Source organism: Ambystoma mexicanum, chromosome 13 (assembly GCF_040938575.1).
Source record: "Ambystoma mexicanum isolate Mex_15411 chromosome 13, UKY_AmexF1_1, whole genome shotgun sequence".
Taxonomy (NCBI): Eukaryota; Metazoa; Chordata; class Amphibia; order Caudata; family Ambystomatidae; genus Ambystoma; species Ambystoma mexicanum.
In genome coordinates, this window is record NC_090938.1 from 660028337 (window position 1) to 660050233 (window position 21897).

A 21897-nucleotide genomic window follows, 5' to 3' on the forward strand; every position below is an offset into this window, starting at 1 on the left:
CAAGGCAAGTAAAGGTCTTTGCATGTGTTTTTCCACAACATGCCAATTTATAATCCAATGGCATGCTCAAAATGCACCTATGCTAGTTAATCCAGCGAAGTAAGGCTTAAAAAGCATATGCCAAAGCTCACCTCAATCGGGTGGCTGTTATCCAAAGCATCAAGCTCCTGGGCACGGGTATAGTCAGCAGACACAAACTGAGTCCAGATATCATACTCTGGAAAGCAGTAATCCACACACAGATACTCTATCCAGGAGGCAAAGCCCTCATTCAGCCAGAGATGGGTCCACCATTCCTGAAAGAAAAAGATACACTCTTTTGAACATCTTTTTCTTAAAGCTTAGTAAATATTCATACTCAAACACTTGTGTATAGGCGCGTTATTAATGCCATATCATAAAGGATACTCTGAAAGTTACAGTGACAAACAGAACAAAATGTTTTCTCACCTGTACCACTATTTTCTTAATGACTTTATGGCAATCATCCAGAGCAGCAGTTCAAGTTCATAATGTCTGCACTGAAAGGTGTGTATTAAGCTATGTGCAACTAATATAAAAAGTCACAATTACCCATACAAAGCGACGTATTCTATGCCAAAAGGATGGCGCCATTGGGTGCCATCAACAGAGTCACATCACCCAAAGCCTAGGACAGGGGTCTGCAACCTTTGGCCTTCGAGATATTTTAGACTACAACTTCATCAGCACTAGCCAGCGCAGTCAATGGTGAGAGATCATGGGAGTTGGGGTCCAAGACATCTGGAAAGCTGCAGGTTGCAGACCCGTGGCCTAGAAGGTCACCTGTTACAAAAAATAAAGTATAAAATGGAAAAACTCTTGCCTTTTGCTATGAAACAGACCCATACAGCTCCCCACCTAACCACCACAGTAAAGGAATAAGTGGTCCAAATAAATGGTGAAGCATAAGCTCCAATTTCAGCCGTTCTTTTTAGCTCAATGGCCAGACTTCTTTGGCAAAAAAACACCCTCTATGTAGAGGGTTGTTTTTTTGCCGAAGAAGTCTGGCCATTTGGAGGTCACCAATGGGTGTAGCAGCAAGCTGGCAATTCCAGACAGTCAGTATGAGCTGGCACTGAGTGTAAAAATGGAAAACAGAAAATGGACACCTCTTAAAACCTCCCTCTATATTGAAAAGGTTAATTACCAGTCATGCAGAACTATTGAGGTTAAGGTGAAGGGATTGGAAAAGAAATTGGTAAGCAGGGGTTAAAAGCTGGTTCTGAATAGTGAGTGAGAGCACCTTTAGCGTGACACAAATCTAACTTCCACATGAGATCCAAACAACGTTTTCTTAATTAAATATGAACCATTCTGCTTTAAATTACTTTGAGGTTTTCTAATGCACAGCACATTGAAATAATAATAATTTAGCATTTATATAGCGCTACAAACCCTCGGGTATCTGAGCGCTGCTTATTATTACCCACGGTGTGTGGTGCTCATTTATCGACCTCGGAAGGATGAAAGGCTGAGTTGGCCCTGCCGGGATTCGAACATGCGCCAGTAGACTCTGCACAGATGTCAATGCGAGCGCTCCACTCACTGTGCTATCGGACTGGCGTAATAGTCAATTAAGCCAATTTCTAAAATGGCAAACCGTTAAATCAGAGTGAAGGAATGATTATCTACCCAGGACTATTACCTGTTGATTTTGGGATATTATAGAGTACAGTGGTTAAATTACAGTTGTATAACTTTGAGATTAGTAGGCTCATGCATATGATTAAGATGCTTTAATACACATTCCCAAACAAAGATAATGTATCTGTCATGCACAACAAACCAGTCTCGCCACGATGCACCTCTTTGATTGATACCCCAGCACACACTGTTACTCGCCCCGGGTTGACGTCCACCTCCCGAGACATATCTTCACTTAGGGTGCGAGGGAGTCGCTGTCACCAGCGAGTGCGGGTCGTGCGTAGAAGCTGGCCCGGTTTGTTGCCTTGTTTCCATTGGCAACTCCCATGGAGACTGCGCTCGGGATGGAACACCCGATCGCGGTTACTTCCTGGTTCCGCGACGACTTCTCGATCATGTGTCCAGAGTACCGCTCACGTGATCGGGAGTCGACGCACATAAAAACCGGGAAGTTCGAGTTTCTCACCGCTTCACAGCTGTTTCACGACACTGTTCGGCGCTTGCAGATATCACGTTACTTGGATATTTTGGATTTGGACTTTGGCTTATGAATCACGGACTGGTCTGCCTACTCCTCAATCTTGTCGCTCGGAACTGCACGGATCTCGGTACTCTGGACACTTTGCTTTGCTTAACGGATTGTTTACGGATTGCCCCTTTTTGACTCTACGATCTTCGGCCATTGGCTCTACGTGTTTTGGTTTCACTTGCCTTTCAAGTCACGGCAGAAACACAGGTACAGTCGGTACCGACCATCTGGGACACGACTGGCCGCATCTGCGGCACTCCCTCGCACCAGACCCAAGTTACCCCAGTATCATCCCTGCTGGGTTTAGGTAAGAGATTATTGCACACTTCTTCATACCAAAGTACTGTGTTTGCCTGTGCTAATCTTAACTTCCTTCCAACAGCCTCTGGGGTCCTTGGCGTCATCAGATCCGGCGAACCATCAAACCACCTGTGGCCTCAAAGCTTGCACAGGGTGTTTATTTACACTTCCCTGTGGGTGATTTGTGGACAGAGGCCCATTACTCTTCACTACGCGGCAAGTCAGGACAGTATCAGTTTGACAGGAGGTTAGAAGTACCTCTTGGCAGAAGTAGCTATCAAGCTAACGGGTTAAAGAAAACAGTTAAAGTTGAATGACAATTTACATAGGAAACTGACAAATAAGTTTCCTCCATCGCATTTGATCTTAAAGAAGCTTTACCAAACTAAGTGAATAACAATTTTCTTACTTTTGATTTTGTCAGATCAAATATATCAAAAGTGTCGGTTTTGGACATGTTTGGCATATACCTACAACCTTAAATAAAACCAGTGCACATCACAAACATAACTGGCATGCACACAACATATGAAAAATGTAAAGAGACACAAAATCAGTTTCTGGAGATCAAGGTCCAATTAAAGGGACAATTCTGCTTTTAAAGAACCAAAGAGCTCTTGCCTCCCCCAAAAATAAAAGTGCTGAATATTAGATTCTGGGTCCAGAAATACACTGATGTGTGTTTGGGAGGGACTTTTGGGAGAAATAAAAAAACAAGCAGTAAGGTTACAACCTAAAACAAAAAAGCCCATCAAATTGGGAATGTCAATGAGCCAAACCTGAACTCACTACAACAAAAAAAAACAGAGAAGACGTTTTAATATTGAAATGCAACCAGACACTGAAGCTCTCTGCAATGTAGTTCTTTTGTTGTAAATGTTCAATGAAAAGCAGGAAAAAGCAAAAAAAGAAAGATACTTCTCTGATCACTCCCCTAAAAATGCGAGATGAAATGACCTTTAGACTGACAAGAGGCCAGCTTTCCAGAAAGCATAGCTGAGATGTTTTTGAAGTGGCTGTAAGGCGAGTTGTAGCACCATAGAAAACACAACTGAATCATTCAACACACTTAAATAGACAACTGTGTGTAGTCTTACTACTATAGCTTACACTTAGTGCTTCAACATGAGGAACAGAACACAACCAATAACATCCCCATGAAGGGTGCTACTTTGTGCTTGTACTCCTTCAACCCCTTCAATGCAAGTAGATTCACCCCTACATTACACAAACAGTCCAGTACACTTTTACAACAGACAACTATGCACTAACTCTCAAAACACACACACAGCCTCCCAAAGATGAACTTCAACAAGCTGGACCCTCTGCACTGTTGCCTTGATGAAACCATCTCATATGCATATAGTAGTGGCTGCACGGACCATGAGCCATACCTAGAATGCATATAACTAACAATCACCAGTAAGAAGCACCATCCATAGTATCCAGTCCTTATTCCAATCCAATTAGTTGCATTCAGTTTTTAAGACAGAAAGGTTGACTGACAAGGCACCTTTCAGGTTGGCACTTTACAGTTAGTTATACTCTTCCTGCTCCCCTGTCTTACACTTACTTTCTTTTACATTTTGTTTATATTTTTTTGTATTTCTATATATCTGTATATTCTACTGTTCCTCCTTTACCTTCACGCTCCCTTTGCCTGTTCCTGCTCCTGCTCTCAGCCCCCCATCACAGTCCTTAGTTCTGTCTCTGTGTATTACACCTTTCTCCCTCTTATTTACATTTATTTGGAGAGCAAGAAGAGCTTCAACAAGACGGCCTGCTTAGCAGCATTGATGGCTGACTAGGCAGTCCCATCATTGGGTGCCTTGAACAAGGGTAGCAATTGCAAATAGATAAACAGGGTGTTGTAAGGTGGCAATAGGACAGCGCTAAGAGACTGCTCTGACAAAACCAGGGAAAGTTTGAGAGAACAAGACTGACATTATCAAGTATTTACATAGCATCAAGAATTTTCAAAATCAATGTGTGGGGACTGGCCGAGTAGCGAGATGGAGAAATAACTTACTGTAATGTTCTTTGTAGGGATTCTTCTCCCGCAGATTCCTCATCAGATAGATATCCATTGCAGCGTCAGCTGCTCACAAACCTGCCTGGGGCACGTAGTGCACCTTGACTGGCGTTGAACCGTCTTGATTAGATGCTTTGGTCATCAGCTCTGGACGTGACGCGGGTCATCATATACTGTGTCACTATGCCCCATAACCAAGCTGCCCCTCCAAACCCCCACCCGCAAGCTCAGCCACTGCAGATCAAAACTACCGATAAGACCAAACATCCAAAGTGAATAGTAAATGAAAAATCTCAACTGGGATTTTTTCTGGGGTGGGAAATAAGACTGCAGAAAGGATGGAGCACTGAACGTAAAGAGGACAGAAGTCCCTAAAACCATAGTTCACCTCTTTCCTCTTAAGAGAAAGACAGCCACTGACTACAGACACTTTCATAGCAGGGATGGACGGGAGGGGAGATGAGGAATCTGCAGGAGAAGAATCCATAGAAAGAACATAACAGTAATTAATATCTCCTTCAATGGATTGTCTTTCTCCCATAGATTGCTCATCAGCGCCGTAGAGGTAAAGACCCCTTTGGTGCAATGGGCCCTGATGTCCGGAGGCAACTCTTTCCCCATATAGTGATAGCATTCATAGATGCTCAGCTCGATCTATTGTAAGATGGTTTGTTTTTAAACTGCAAAGCCTTTCCTAGCCACAGAGAATTCCACCAACAATAGGTCGACTTTCCTGTATTCCTCAACACCCTCTTAGGGTCTAGTCTGTGAAATCACTCCTCAGGGTTGCGGGGGTGGATAAAAAACAGGAACACCAAAGGCCTGGGACAAGTGAAATATGGACACCACCTTGGGCAGGAATCCGGACCGCACTTTTAGAGAAACCTTCTCTCGAAAGAAACAAAGGAAAAGTGACTTGCAAGATGAAGCCTGCAGCTCAATGACCTGTCTGGCCGATGTGATGGCCACCAGGAAAGCTGTTTTCAAGGTAACCGCAAAGAAAAAAATGGAAAGGCTCAAACGGAGCAGCCATAAGAAATGCGAGAACCAAATTAAGGTCCCAGTCAGAATGACAAAGGGAGTAGGCGGAAACTTAATCACAAGGCCCTTCAGGAATTGAGCCATAACCAGGATCACGAAGAAGCACCCTTGAACCAGAGACCTTCAGAACATAGACACACAAAGTATCCTTTGACTGTGGTGACCTGAAGGCCTGAAGAGGCCAGTGACAGAAGGAACTCCATCACTGCAGTGGTGGGGCAAGAGATATGGTCCATCTCATGTTCCCTACACCACGCCTAAATTCTTACCCACCTGCACGCATACAGTTATCTTGTTGACCACCTGCATGCTCGCAGCAGCACCTCGAGTACTTCCTCAGAGAGGTCCCAGTCTCATCTCATCCTCCCCACGCATGTAGGCTGAGGGATTTCAGGTTGAGCACCCGAACTTCCGAATGAGATGGGATACCCGGACGACGAGGCAACCAGAGAGGTTGACAGATGGACAAGTCAAGAAGTACCTTGTCCTCCTCACATAATCTGAGGCGATCAAGATCAGGGTTGCTCAAAACCTCCTCAACCTCCAGAGAACCCACAGAATGACGGGAATCAGAGGGAAGGCATAGTGGAGGGAGAAGGTCCAGTCCACTAGAAACACATCCCCTATGTGCCGTTCGCTGGGAATTCCCTTGAGCAAAACAGTCTGCACTTCCTGTTGGACTCTGTGGCCAACAGATCCACTGCTCGGGTACCCAGGAGAGCGAAGACCTCCTACAGGACTTCCTGGCACACTTCCCACGCATGCGAGACTACGCTCTGCCTGCTCAGAGCATCCGCCAAACCATTCTCAGTCCCCGCCAGATGAACTGCAGAGACAGATCTGGTTCTCCAATATCCAGAACCACAGCTGCATCGCTTCTCTGCAAAGGGTGAGGGAGCACATGCCACCCTGCTTGTTCAGGTAGTGCATGGCCACTAATTTCAGTCAAAATCAGGACATGCTTCCCCTTCAGAGAAGATGCAAACGCCTTCAGGGCTTACATTATGGCTCACTACTCCAGTCTGTTGATGTACCACCTGGCTCAATCATTGACTCAATCACCGACCAAAGGCTGCTCACCTGCAAGTCCATGCAGTCACCACCTCAACCTTTCAAGGATACATCTGTGACCACCCTGACCTGGGACTTCGGAGGTCAGAAGGGTTCCCCACCAACATGTTGCTGCCGGACCACCAAGAGAGGTTGTCAACCACTGACCTCTACACCCTGAGAACATCCCTGAAAGTGCCAAAGTACTGGGACCACTGACCCTGCAGGAGCCATTGCAAATACTGCATCCGCAGTCTGGCTTCTGCCACCCAAAGAATGCACAAAGCCATGAGAAGCAAGAGGTGGAGGAAGGAAGCAGCTGGTAAGGTGGCATGGTTCTGGAAGAGTTGGACCATCTGTGCGATGCTGGCGACTATCACCTGGGGAGGAAAACCCTTCTCCACCCGAGCTTCTAGGGCTGTTCCGATGAACTAGAGCCTCTGTGCTGGTGTCGTGGTGGACTTCTGCAAGTTCAGGGAGAAGGCCAGCCTGTGGAGTAGTGAGCAGGTATCCGCAAGATGAGAAAAAAACCTAGTCTGTCGACTTCCCTTGGATCAGCCAGTCGTCCAGGTACGGAAACACATGGATGCCAGTTCTCCCTAAGGTGTGGTGCGACTACCGCCATGAGCTTGTTGAAGACCCTCTGATTGGAGGTCAACCCAAAGGGCTTGTCCCCTATGAAGACATTCGGGAACTTCCTGTGCTACTGGTGTATCGGCACATTAAAGTTTGCGTCCTGGAGATCTATGGACACTAGCCAGTCTTGCAACTCGAGAGCGTGGAGAATCTCGCTCAACATCACCATCTTGAACTTTTCTTTCCTCAAGAATTTGTTCAAAGCCCTGAGGTCCAAGATGGGACGCAGTGCTCCCCCCCTTCTTGGGTACCAGAGAATTCCAGGAATACCAACCAGACCCTCTGCTTCCACGGCACCCTTCAAAAACATGGCTTGCAGTTCTTCCTGGAGCTCCTGTTTCGGGTGATGAGGAGGAGGAGGTGATCAGTCTGGTGGCTATTTAAGAAAGGCAGACAGTAAACATACTGCACGAGCTGAAGAGCCCAGGTGTCGGAGGTAATCTCCTGCTATTGGGACCAGTGCTCGGTTTTCCTTCCCCCCCCAACCAGGGAATCTTGAGAAGAAATCAAAGCGGCTTTGAGGGCGGAGTCACTGCTAGCCTGGTAGAAACTGGCTGCCTGCCCCACTAACCGCTCATGTGTTGGATGGGCAGAGAGGTTTGGAGGGTCTCCCCTTGCCAGCCTCAACTTTTTTTTAACCTCAGTTTCGGAGGAATTAAGCATCAGAAAATGAATCCCTCTCCTGTGGCCAATGACATTCAACCAGTTGGTAAAGCAGGAAGAAAGCTCTATATTCTGGGAAGAAAAGGAGAAAAGCGATGGAGAATCCAAAGAAGACCTTGCCAATCAACAAGATTTGCTTGAATTGCTCATTTTCGTTTCAGGTATACAGGATTTCAGCAGAATAATTGAAGACTATTTGATCTCTACAAAGCTCAGTACTGACATACTGAAACAACTATTAAATTATGCAGGCAGATATTTCTGACCTGAATGCAAGGGCAATATCGCAAAAGCAAGCACAGGCAGTGTTCTGGTCTTACCTTCAGAACTACCACGGTTTACTTTTAGAGACTACTGTTCATTTTTTGACTTACAATCACCACTGCTGAAAAGGCATCTAAATACCAAGTTCGGTAGAAACTCTACTTTCGGGGCACTACACAGAACTGTGAAGATGCATGGTCAGCAGTTGTGCAAGGACATTTACTTTGCATGAGTGATCCAACTAATGCAAATGCTCAGCATCATCTGGTATACTGCCTCAATTTTGGGCATGAATCGCAGATATCCAGCAGACCAGGAACTACAAATCATCTTAAGAAGTCTGTATGGATCGAGAAAAACTAGGAAGAGACAGCATTTTTTACAGTTATTGTGGGCAAAAAGAAGCACAATTTGCTTAATGGAGGCTAGAAGGCTTACAGTGATACTTACAGCCAGAATTGATAGATTCTGGAGATAAAATAGCAATTTCCTCTTTGGAAGGCAAGAATAATCTGGTTAACATCAAAATGTGGTTCCTATCATTTGACAAACCCAAAAGCAAAATAATAAAAATTGCTGATTTTGAACATTTCTTGTTCGAAGCTGGCAGAGTAATCCAATAACAAAGTTGTTGCAGAAAACACTGGATGCTTATCCTTCGCTGCAGAAATGTGCTTGGGAGAAAGAGTAGGCAGTTCACCCTTGTTTTGTTTTTTTGAAAACTTTATTTATATTTTCCAATAAAACATGACAGGGTCAACAATAGGTAACAATTCTCAAAAGTTCTAACATAAGTATTTACAGAAAGTACAAACTATCAATGAGTTAAATGAGTAATTCCTAATAGATTCTAATTACCCAATGAGCATATTAACAAACATACCAATACCCTATTGTCGTCAACCCTCTATACACAATTATTAGTACATTTGTATAAGATCTAAAACATGACAAAAAAGAGGGAGAAAACATTAAGAAATAGAGAAAGAAGAAAAGAGAAGAAAAAAAGAAAAAACACTAAGCACCCCACATAAAAACAGACACCCCACACCCAGCATACCTTATTATTTGTCATAACCCACATGAACAAACAGCTATCAGATGTAATTCACTAAACCCACTTCTATGCACTATACAAATCATTAAAGGGTAACCAGATATCCAAACAAATCTCTTCCTGATTTCTCCTATAACATATATACTTTTCAAAATTTGATAACTGCATATCATTGACCCCAATCTTCACCTGCAGCCTTTTCCTAGTTTTCCACAATCGCAAAATGTGTTTCACTGCCACTATTAAAGCATTATTAATCCAACACCTATACCTTCTAGCAGTCATACATCTTCCTCTATCTGATAAAAGAACTGTTGACAAGGGTGTCCTTGGAAAGCTTACAGACAATACTGTATCCAACCGATCTAACATCCCCGTAGAAACTCATTGATCTCGAACGATTCCACATCATATGTACTATAGTCCCTCTCTCTTTCCCACATCCCAGGCATACCTCAATAAATAGGAGACCAAATCCATGCATAAGCACATGTGCCCAATACAGACCACCCAGAATCTTCTGATGAACTGGGCGTAAGTTCAAATCCTATTTACTTCTATAACCCACCTGTTGATTCTTCCCCCATTCGTCTTCCGAAATTGAACACTGCAACTTATTTTCCCATTTTTCTGTCAGTCTATCCCATTACTTAACATTAGAATCTTCTGCAGGCATTTGGTTGAAGTAGATATTGCGCGTGAAAATGATTTCAGTACTTTACATAAAACAGGTTCAGTTCCCAGTGAACCTGACAACATTCCTAGCCTTTGACAGAGAAGTGCATCTTAACTTCGTTATACCTAGCCAACTCCCTCGTTCCCACACCAAACTTCCTCTGCAACTCTAAAAAGGGAACCATCCGACTTTCCTGTGTAATGTCCTCTATCCTTTAAGTACCTTTAACAATCCATCACCACTTTCTTAATCTTAAGAATAAGTCCTTTGTTTTTGAAAGGTTTCTTGGACAGCATATGGAGGACAGTTACCCACATTGATCTGAATAAGGTTTCAAATTACTGCTGCAGCACAAATTAACAGCCAACTTTCTCATATGCCCAACCCGACTTCGAACTGGTCTTCAATTGCAACAAATCTTTCTCTGAACGTTACCTATGACTGGTGTACCTGGCAGAGTCTGTTTTATACAGATTATGATCACATGTGAGTAGTCTGGTCTGGCAAATGTTCTCCGTAAAATGGTGGCAACCCAAGTAAGTTTTGTGGAGTATATTTAATATATTCTGGCTGGTGATGCCCTAATCTACAAACTTCCCAAAAAAAGAAGGGAAACATTTACAGACAGACTCCCCACGTATGAGAAGCATATGGCAAACCATTATTGGAAAGCAACATTTGTCTATGATCACAACACATCGAGCATTAAGGCTATTTAACAGCAACAAACAACGAAAATCAGCTGCGCCAAACTGTTTTAGCTAAGCTCTCCAGTAATAATGAACAAGACAGCATTTCTGTCAAATAAAGAGAAAACAACAATATATGCATCTGCTTAGAGTTATCTTAAAAGAAACAGGCATTATATCTTTCAGGCTGATAGAATAATTGTGAAAACGCATTGTTCATATCAGATGTCGAACATGCGGTAGTGGTTGCGAATGATCGACATCCTGGTTTAACTTCAGCGTTGTGCAAGAGGGAAGATTGATTACAATGCAATCAACAACACATTGTTAGGTTACGTTATTTAGCATTTATATAGCACTCTATAGATCATTGGTATGACCTCAAAGTGCTTCTGGGTTAAATGCCCTTGGGGACCTTAGTCCAGGTCAGTACAGAGAGTAGGCTATCATAGGGTGCTTGGGTGCACTCGTGTGCAGCTGATGAAACTGGCTGATGGTAGCTACATGTTAGCAATAGATGTGGTAGTATTGAGATCAGTTCAATGTGTGTGGTCAGGAGGTTGGTCTCAGACACTGAATTCTGGCTGCGTTAGGCCCGTGTAGGAGGCTTATGTGTGCAGCTAGGCCGATATATCGTGAGGTATAGCTGCGTTCTAGCAGGATATTGAGGTGTTCGTGGGGTGTTCGTATTTGAGCAGCTAGGTTGAAATTGATTGAGGGGTGTAGCTGCGCTCTATTGTGTGTTGGTGTAAAGTAGAGAGCAAGCATAGCGATAGGAGAGGCGAGTGTCTGGAGTGGATGTTTTATTCTTACGAATCCAAAGTTCTGGGTTTCATTACGCGTTTTGCGATTGTTGCGTTTGAGGGACTTTATTAGTGACTTCTAAGTCGAATTCAGTGGTGTCACTGTTTGGTATTTCATTGAGTATTTGTCTGCAGGTTGTAGGGTCTTTGCAGCCTTCGAAGGTCTTAATCAGCATCATGGAAAGAGTCAGGTTTCTAGAGCTTTGCGGAAGACCATGTAGAGTCTTGGGTGTGTCGAATGTGAGGAGGGAGTGAGTTCCACAGAGTTGGGACCAATGTTGAGAATGCGGATCTTCCAATCCTAGTAGAATTGGAGGGTGGAATTACTAGTAAGTGGGCAGTAGGGTTTTATCTTCTCTTGTAGGTACGTTGGGGCGGTCTTGTGCACTGCTCTGTGAGTAATGCATACGGTTTTGAAGGTGGCCCTACGTCCGACAGGTAGCCAGTTGAGGGCGCACCGATAAGGGGAGGAGATGTGGTCTCTGTGTCCAAGGGTGAGAAGGAGTTAGCTGGCAGCGTTTTGGGCTCTTTGGAGTTTAATTTGGTATGCTGGTGCTCCCAGGTATAAGGAGTTGGCATAGTCCAGTCTCGAGTTAATTATGGGCATAACAGCAGAGAGTCTGTTGGTATAGGTGAAATAAGGGACAATGCGTCCAAGGAGTTTGAGGTGGTAGTGACAGGCTTTTGATGCATTACTGATCTGATGGGAGAGGGTTAGGTCTGAGTCCATAGTGCAGACAAGGTTTTTGACTATATTGGGTGGGGGTGAGGGAGTGGGCCATGGGAGTGGTTGCGGGAGCAGGGCAGTATTGATTTCAGTTTTATCAGGGTTCAAGAGGAGGTGGTTACTTGTCATCCATCTGTCAATATCACAGACAAGATTCAAGGTTGGGCGTGGTTTGGTGCTCGCTTTGGGAATTCTTAGGATAATTTGATTATCATCGGTGTAGTTGTAGCAGGTGAGGTTGCGCGGGCGGATGATTCCTGGTAGAGTGGTAAGATAGACATTGAAAAGGAAAGTAGAAAGGTAGGCTCTGAGGAACTCCAGTTTTTACAGTGCGAGCAGGAGAGAAAAGGGGTTAGGAGGGGGATTTGTTTCCAGCTGCTGAGGAAGGAGGCAATCCATTGGAGTGCCAAGCCACGGACTCCTAGGGAGTGCAGGCGGTCAAAGAGGATTGCATGGTTAACAGTGTTAAAGGCTGCCGACTGAGGAGTCGGACGCAACCTTGAGATCATCCCAGATCGAGATCAGAGTGGTTTCTGTTAAGTGGCACGGTCTGAAGCCTGTTTGTGCGGGGTTGAGGAGTTTGTTGGATTCTACAAAGCAGTTGAGCTGGGAGTATGCAGTCCGGTCAATGAGTTTCGTGAGAAATTTGGTGTTGGAGATCGGTCTTGTAAGAGTCGAAGGTTGGCATAGAGGGCGTCTGGGCAATGGGATCAGGAGGGATGGATGCAGGGCAGTGGGAGAAGGTGGAGAATTTGGTATTAAGGGTTGCCATCCTGTCAAACGCGGTGTTGTAGAAATGTAGCAAAAGGGAGTCGCAGTTATTTATGTGAGTGGTTTGGGCAGAGGTAGAAGTAGGTTTCACGAATTTGGATATAATCTTGTGGAGTTTTTTGCTGCTGCTGACAGTTCAGAATTTGTTTATTGTAATAGGTCTTTTTGGCCTTTCAGATCTCTTGATTTGTAATTACGGTGGTGGCCGACGAACATGGATCTGCTGAGGACGGTTTAGATGCTCGACATTTGCACTGAAGAGTATTGTTTTGATTTTTGAGTGTCTTCAAGTGGGGCATGAACCATTTGCGGGCAGGTCCGTTGCGTGACGTTGCGGGGCGTGAGGGAGTGAGAGGAACTTGTGATGTGAGTTTCTTTAAGCCAGGAGTCAAAGGATTCAATGGTTAAGGGTCTAGCAAAGGACAGCGTTGCTGGGGACAGTAGTAGGGCTTTGCCTAGGTAGGGGACTACCTTGACTTTGTTCCAGCATTTGTGGTTGAAAGTGGGGGTATGGGGAGCTGTGGGAGGAGGGGCAGGTGTGTGGATAGATAAGGGGATGGCAGTGTGGTCTGTCCAGATAAGCGGTTTGGGACTGGATATAGGGAGAAGGTCATAAGAGCAGAAGATTGCATCAAGGGTGTGCCCATCTGAATGAGTTGGACCAGTGTAGTCGAGAGAGGTTGAGTGCATCAAGACTGTCGACCAGAGGTTGGGTCATGGGATTGTTGGGCATATCGAACCAGGGGGGTGGCATTGGAGGTACAGTGAGGAGTTCCTCAGTGGGCACAAGGATGGTGTGGTGGTGGCGGGGACTTGTGATGTTTGGAGCACCAGAGAGCTCCTCTGGCTTGTGAGTTTGAGATTGGGTGGGGTCTAAGGGTGGGTAGTGTGGGGTTGTTCTCAATAGATGCTAGAGGGAAGATTGATGTTTATGTGTGCAGGGTGAGGGTTTGAGGCGAGTGGTGTTTGGCATGCCAGAGTGCTCCTCTGATCTTAGAGTTAGAGGTCGAATGATGGTTGGGAGTGGACAGGGGGCTCAGTGTATTGTACCGGGCAAGGGTTGCATGTGGTGACCTGATGTGGGATATGGTGGGGTGGGGGGGTTCATGAAGTTAGGTGCTAGAGCAGAGGTTCTGCCCCTGGAGGGGTAAATTATGGGTGGTGGGTGTGGTGTACAATGGCCGGGAGAGAAGAGGGGTCTGAGAGGTGGCCTTTCTAGATGTGGTATCTGCATCCTGGAGGGCAGGGCAAGGGCAGCATTTAGGATTTGATAGACCTGGATAGAGGGGAAGTCCTAGATGTATTAGGTGACAACAGTAAATGCAGTGACCCTAGATTTAGTACCAGCGCCAAGATTTTGGACACCTGGAGAGAGAAAGAGCCCAACAAGGGACAGCAGTAAGCGCAGTAACTCTTGATGTAGTAGCAGCGCCTAGATTTAGGATATCTGGATAGAGGTAGATAAGGACTAACAGGGGACAATAGTAAATGCAGTAATCTAAGGTGGGATAACAGCGCCTAGATATGGCACACCTGGGTAGAGGGAGAAAGGCTTAACACGGGAGCAAACGTAAATGTAGTAATAGAAATTGCAATAACAAAAACGTAATAGAAGTGCCTAGATATGGGACACCTGGATAGAGGGAGCGAGGTCTAACACAGGGAGAACAGTGAATTCAGTAACCCTAGATGCAATAGGAGCACCTAGATATGGGATACCTGGAAAGAAGGAGAAAGGCCAAAGATGTGGAATCTTTGAAATTAAATAGGCAATCGGGAGAAAAAAACAGGTCCGCTTTTCTGATTCTCCAATGCTTTCAGACCGGGTGCGACACAAGTGCCTTGTTTGTGAAGGTTTGCAGCAATTTTAACACTTGTGCTGCAGCCATAAGTTACACACTATGCAGTTCTCTTTGGATCACCATATGATTTTGTAAATGAGCTGGTACATTTTAGTAACAGAGTTCTAGTTCCTCTATATTATGAATCTCTATGGACACAAAGCAGCATCATAAACCATACTTTGCCACTGCCAAAATGTATTTGACACTGCTTATTTGCTTACTTGAGAAAATTCTGTGTGTGCATTTGCAGTGTATAGGTCCATGAATATTCCAGACTCAGAAATGGATGGCTGGCTGGCTAAGTATATATCCAGTACTTCAATAAAATTTGCTATTGTCTTGATACGACCTAAGAAATTACTGAACATGATCCACTGCACCTGCAAAGTCCCTGTCACTCAGCCACGCATTAGAACTTCCTGTCACTCAGCCACGCATTAGAACTTGCAGGTATAGAAGAGGAATGCTGTGCTCGGCAGTGACAATTGTACACAAATGTAGGCACCGACGAGCAGGATGAGAAACGGACATTGATATCCAAGTACCATGTCCAAATGGGGGATAATTTCCCTCATTTGTTCAGTTAAACCTCTATGGACCCCCAAACTTGTAAACATTGATATCCTACTAATCATTATGTAATTCACTGACATATGTTTAATTGCGAACTATTTATGAGTCAAGGAAGAAACTAGTCAACCAAATGTTTGTTATTCATGAGTATTCTTCTTTTCCTTAATTAGATATGGGGTCTATATGTTGTAATTCATTGATTGCAATGATTTTTTTTTATTCCTTCTATTTTTGTGTCAACTTAATGCTTCAATGAATTGATTATCCGCATCAGATCGTATATATTGTTTTCCTTCTAATGTCTTCATGTAGTATGTCATTTTTAAAGATTTTATGAAAAAGGAAAAAATATCACTTCTGTATTGAAGTAATTGCATTATATAATGACATGAATGTCTCTGATTTAGGGGATACCCAACGTGATATTCCTGCTGATATACCTTTCATTAATCAATTGTATACTGAATATTGAATAGTTTTTCTACAGCGTGGACTACATAGATCTCTTGATTGAGAAAGATGTTCAGTTCCAGCTGATATGCCGAGGTCGAGCCCTTGGAATAAGTTCAATAAATGTTCCTCATTTGACAAATGTTTTATTTTATTATATGCATAAAGATTAAATATGTACCATTTGTTTTTCCAAATACTGTCTGATATATTAGAATAGCAGTGCAAGTGCTCCACTTTACTCTAAGAAACATCACCTGACAGTTACTGTACCATAAAAGGCCATCTGAATATTTGAGTCAATATTTTAGAAGTTTATTTTTTCTTAACTTTTCCTACCATGTCTTGTTTTCCCATTTTTGAATGTGTGGCAATACAGTATGGTTCATAAAACCTACATCATTCTCTGCTGAGGTTGAAAAATGTATGCACATTTTAGCAAGATTTGAATCGTGTTAATGTATCATTTTCCTGTAGGTCTTTGCCATTTGTGGCTACGCTAAGAAACGCATCCTTCACGGTAAAGCAATATCCACTTGTGTAAATTAGATGAGGGCATGGTCATAGTTTTTTTCTACTACACAACTTTATGGCTAGTGCAAACACATTTAAGATGGTCCAACAGAATTACCATTTCATTGGAAGGCTTGAGCTCATCTCTGGGGTTGCCCAATTGTAATCATCCCTTCTATGAAAATGGCTTGTTTTGGGGACCCAACAGATTTGTCATTGCTTATTTCTTTCTTCACTTTTTCAAGTGTCCTGTCCACTTGATTTCAAAATGACGACCCCCATCAATAATTAGAGCCTGTACTTCTAGATAGGGAACTGGGTTCCTTGGAAAATAATCTCAAGTTGGCTACTATCTTTCGGTTGCATCAAGGCTGGTTTTAATAATATAATCGTATGTCATAGCTCAATGTTTTGACACAAGACTCGTGACTCATGTAAAGTTGCAACAAACAAGGATTTGTTCTTCTCAAACAAAGATGGAGAGAAAATAAAAAAAAACATGGGTATTTCCTCCTTAATCAAAATGTCGAAGGAAACAACCTGAAGTAGGACAGTGGTCCTGTAGGCAACATGGAGTTCCAACAAATAACAGTTCATAATCAGGGTGGTGGCAGAGATGGTTTTAAGAAAACCCATCTTAAAAGGATGGTTCAAGAGTTTTTGACAGAACTCAAATGATGCGAAAGCTTAACATGTGGAAAGAATGTGGCACAACTATGGCTGTCCTGGAGGCCGCCAGGGGGGCACGCTGATGGTAGCTGCCGAATCTTGTGGTGGATAGAGCCCTCACTCCAGAACCCACTGGGAAGAGGACTTCGAGACGGTCCTGTGCCCGAGTGTCTTGGGCACACAGTGGCCAAATTGTGAGCAGATAGGCACTGGGAAACCAGAGATACACGATGGGAAAGACCTTGCGGAAACACACATAGGGAGCTCCCACAGACCAGCTGAGAAATGCTGAGTTAATCCACCGGGGCTGAAGCGGTGGAGCTAGACAAGGTGGGAGAGTGAGCAAACCCAGGATAGACTAAGCGAGTGGTGTAATCAGACCTAAATGGAGTGGGACCCCGGCAGCATCTGCCTGGCGCGCCAGAAGGCGGTGGCTCACTGAGACCTCTGGTGGTGGGGTAACAATTGGGGCTGAAGTTCCTAGTGGCGTGCAGAGCAATACAGCAACGCAGAAAGTTTTGTAAGGAATAGGGTTCCCAGTGGCATGCCACTGCAGTGAGGTGCCTCAGGGGGGACCACTCTGGACTTGGAAGTGTTCTACGCAGACCTTTGTATTCCTGACACCTTTTGGGATCCCCGAGGGGGGGGCATACGACCTTGTAGGAGGGCAAAGGCGCTCAGGAGATCGAAAGGGGTCCACATGTGGGGAGTGGTCAGGGGCTGCCCCTGATTGGTCTATGTGTCTGACCTGGATAAAGGTATTTGCACCTCACATGGACTGAAAGTTGAGATTGGAGCGATTCGAATATCTACAGAGCCAGAGATCGAGGAGCCCCAACCCAGACCGGAACATAAAAGACTGAGGAGATGACCTGGTGTCCACAAAGATGGACATTGCCTCATTCTTGGTAGAGATCCGGGAATGAGGGCGGACATTGTAGGAAAAGTGGACAAAATTAACGATTGCATTGACAAAATGAGGCTGCAAGTGGTGGAAAGCAGCCAGTCATCCCTTGAAGCTCTGGAGAGTCAGGGGGATATACAGATGGTGAAACTGGAGAGAAGAGGGGGAAATCGCCCTCAAGATGGACGATTTCGAGAATCAGGGAAGGAGAAATAACCAGAGTTTTTGGGGTGCCGGAGAAAGAGAGTGAAATGGAAAGAGACCTGCGGAGAGTCATACACAAGGTGGCGAAAGTGTTTGGGGATTACACCATCGATCAACCCAAGATCGACAGAGTGCACAGAGCAGGTGGGGCAGGAAGAGGTCATATGTCCATCCGGGACCGTTTTCATAATTATCCAGACAAGCAGAAGATCCTGGAAAAAGCGAGGAGAGTCGGTATGGTGATGTTGGGCAATGCGAAAATCAGTTTTTTGGGATGTCTCCTCACTTACATTGGCAAAAAGACATCAATGCATGTCTCTCACGAAATGGCTAAAGGAGAAGCGAATATGATACAGGTGGGGCTTCCCCTTTTCCATTACCTTTGAAGTAGACGGGCATTGATATAAACTGGTCACAGAAGACGATATACAGAGGGTCACAGGAGAACTGATGGGGGATGCTGGGTCTGCACCAGGAGGTGCTTTTGAAGGGCCCCGAAGACAGACAATGGCATATAAAAGGGCCCGACAGGCACAAGGTGCCCACCTCAAGACCATTTAGGAAGCTGAACACCCCGCCAGCTGGGAATATCTGAGGCCGACGGCTCTCTGCCCTGTTGGGAGTTCATGGTAGTGTTTCAGGTGCACCCAAGGTTTTTGGGTGGATTGTTGGGGGTCATGTTCAGAGTTTTGAGGAGGGACAAATGAGTGGGCAGGATGTGTTTGAAGGGGATTGTAATTCATCTCTGGTGGGCCATAGGGGGCGAGCTAGAGTTCTGACATTGACTGAGGATGGAAGTGTCCGAGGGGTTTGAAGGGGGGCAGGGGAATGTAACTGGAATCTTATTGAGATGGACAGTGGGGGAATCTTGTTTTGAAGAGGTGTTGACCTGGTGGAATGGGTCGGATTGCTGGTCCGGTGTTCGTCCATTGATGTTAACTGGGGAGTTGGGGTAAGGGGAGCGAATAGCGCAAATCTGTACAACCCAGGGGGGACCATGTTTGGTTCAGGAAGTGGTCTGCCCAAGTGGAGAGGTTGAATTTAAGGCAATGGCAGACCTGAACAGGGGGAGAGGGATGATGGTCTGTGGGTTTGTCCACTAAATGTGAAGGGGCTAAAATTGCTGGGTCTTTAGTGGCCAGAGAATTCTGAAGAATGGGGATGGATGTCCTCGTCCTCCAGGAAACTAGGTTCTGCAGGGGAGAGGAATGGCAGATGCCATGTGGTCTCCTCAGAGCAGATGAGAAAAGGGGGTGTCTGCAATACTCTTGGTGGGTTCCACGAGAGGGGTCTGATAAACTTGTGGCATTATAACGCCCCCAACCAGGGTCAGTTGCAATTTAAGCCCATACTGGTGAAAGTTTGAATGAGGCGGAGGGACACCCAATAGTGGGTGGGGATCTTAACATGTGGGCAAACCTACAGATGTATAGAAGAGCCATGGGATTGGCGGGAGCGGGGGTGGGGAAGGTTTACAGGATTGCTTGGATTCACATGGTCTGCGGGATGTGTGCCGTTTCCTTCACCCTCAAGAAAGGGGATTCACTTTTTTACTCCACACCCCATGGGACCTATACTCGCATACACCATCTCTGCATCTCGGGGGACCCGAGGGGAGTGGGGGCCCCATCATGACTTGGTATCCTCAGACTTGACCTGGAAGGCCTTAGGCTCCCAACAACCCGATATGAAGATGTAATGAGTCCTTGTGGAAGGATCGGGCATTTCAAGAGGAATTTGAGGGGGCAATATGGGAGTATTTTCTGCTGAATGATACAGGGAGGTGGATCAGTGCAGATTGTCGGATGCGGGCAAAGCGACATGGAGGGACTGTTGATCAGAATGGGGCACTTGGGAAGAGAGAGACAAGGCCTTACTTGCGCAAGGAGATGGTAGTCCTGACAGGACGGATACAGGCATCAAAAGAGGGAACAGGGGAAGGCATAGAGGAAGTGCGGGATAAGAGGGAGGAGCTTCGGTTGCTCCAGGAAGGTTAAATTCGGAAGTTCCAGTTCTTGAAGAAAAAATACTATGAAAAAGTGGACAAAGCGGATGCCCTGCTGGCAGCCCAGCTACATGGGCAGCATGAGGAAAGGTGGATACCAAAAGTTCTGAGACTTGGGGGGGCACGCTAGAGACATCCACGGAGCGGGGAGGGATAGTTGGGACTTTCGAAGACTTTTACGAGGAATTGTACAAGGAGGATGACCATCTAGAGGGGGAGGCGATAGGAACTTACTTGGCAGAGTTGTCATTACCGAAGCCGACCCCGCAGAAGGCTAAGGAAATAGAAACCCCTATTACAGGAAACGAGATCTTGCTGGCGATCTGTAAATTGCAACTGGGGAAGGCACAAAGAGAGCATGGTTCTAAGGCCGGTTTTTACAAGACATTTGCAGGCATCCTGGTCCCGCATATGGTTAAATTGTTCAAAAACCTCCTGGCAACTGGAAGGGATCCCAAGACCTTTGTGCAGGCTCTTATCTCAGTAATACATAAAGAGTGGAGGGACTGATTCCAAGATGGCAGCCGGCAGAGGAGGACGTGGGTAGGTCTCTCCCTGCCGGGCCGTGCCAACAAACAGCATAACTAAGCGTTTCCGGGTGACCTCACCCCAACAGAGCTTTCACTGGAGCAGAAGTGCACTCCTAAGAGAAGGGGAGAACCTCAGTTACATGCTCCGAAAAATGAGAGGAAACTAACGCGGTGCAACTATGGAACAGAGGCTGACTCCCGGCGGGAACATAGCAAGCCGCGGCGTCGACAGGAAGCCGCAGGCAAGGGATGACTCGCACTCCCAGGGACCCCCATCGCATCACGGGAGGTTCTGGAAGTGAAGGCGAAAGTATCCAAGCGCCTCCTGCGCACAGACCACTTCATTGGCTGGGCCACGACGCACCACTGGGGAGACAGAGGCTGCCCAGGTGGGCAAACTGCAGAGAGGGACAGCGAGAGAAAAGGACGAGCAACCGCAAACGGAGGAGAGCAATCAGAAACAGAGGAGGAGTCTAGGCTCCTCTCCCGTGTCAGCACAGTAAAAGTAAGCCCCTAAAGGGGCAAAGAACTCAGGCAGAGACCATAGAAAACCCAAGGACTGAATCCCCTCCACCCCCACCACCCGGGGGATACAGGTCCTGACAATGGAGACCCAGTCGGGGGCCCACACAACACAGGAACTTCCGGCATTAACAAGACGAAGAAACAGTCCCGGCAACGTTCCACCAGGAAGCACGAAACTCCCCACAATGAGCAGAATCGGTGCATAACCCCGGAGGGCAACGGAAGGTGGAATAGGCCCCACAACACCAGAGCCTCTCCCCACAGTGAAAGCACCAGACGCCCAGCAAACAGTGATTAGTAACAGTGCACAGAATCACATGCTGACCCCCAGCAACACGCCTCCACATTATGGCGCACAACGATTCAACCTGCATCCAACTATATCGAAGGCAGCCTCACAGAACGGGGGTAGGCCAGTAGAAGATGGTGATCAGCAACAAGGGGAAAGCCCACGGCCAACCCGCAACCCCAACCCCAGAGAGCAACGGACAGCAGGGGGAAGATACAGGCCCAACCGCAGCAGACCCCCCCCCCCCCGCCCTCCAGCACGAATGCACTTCGCATCTAGCAATCAGGAAAGCATGAAAGACCCACGCGCAGCAGGGACAGAGGGAGAAAGGATCAACACAGCCCACACAAGCAACCCAAAATCCGACGGAAACCCTCACGGCAGCACCCCAGACGCACAGTGAATGCAAATAGCATGCTAAAGAAAGGACCCCCCCAGAGACTTAAATTGACCAACAGAACTACGTGGCCACACTGCGGCGCACATAG

The 21897-nt window shown here is 45.9% G+C and overlaps 1 protein-coding gene across 1 annotated transcript in view; it reads right to left on the bottom strand.

Moving 5' to 3' along the window:
* The window catches only part of NPEPPS (aminopeptidase puromycin sensitive), a 1690513-nt gene that overhangs the window by 855084 nt on the left and 813532 nt on the right, over nucleotides 1-21897 (bottom strand). The window contains exon 10 of the mRNA XM_069634659.1: nucleotides 132-296. Coding sequence (XP_069490760.1) covers nucleotides 132-296 — 165 coding nt within the window. The remainder of the gene's footprint in view (nucleotides 1-131; nucleotides 297-21897) is intronic.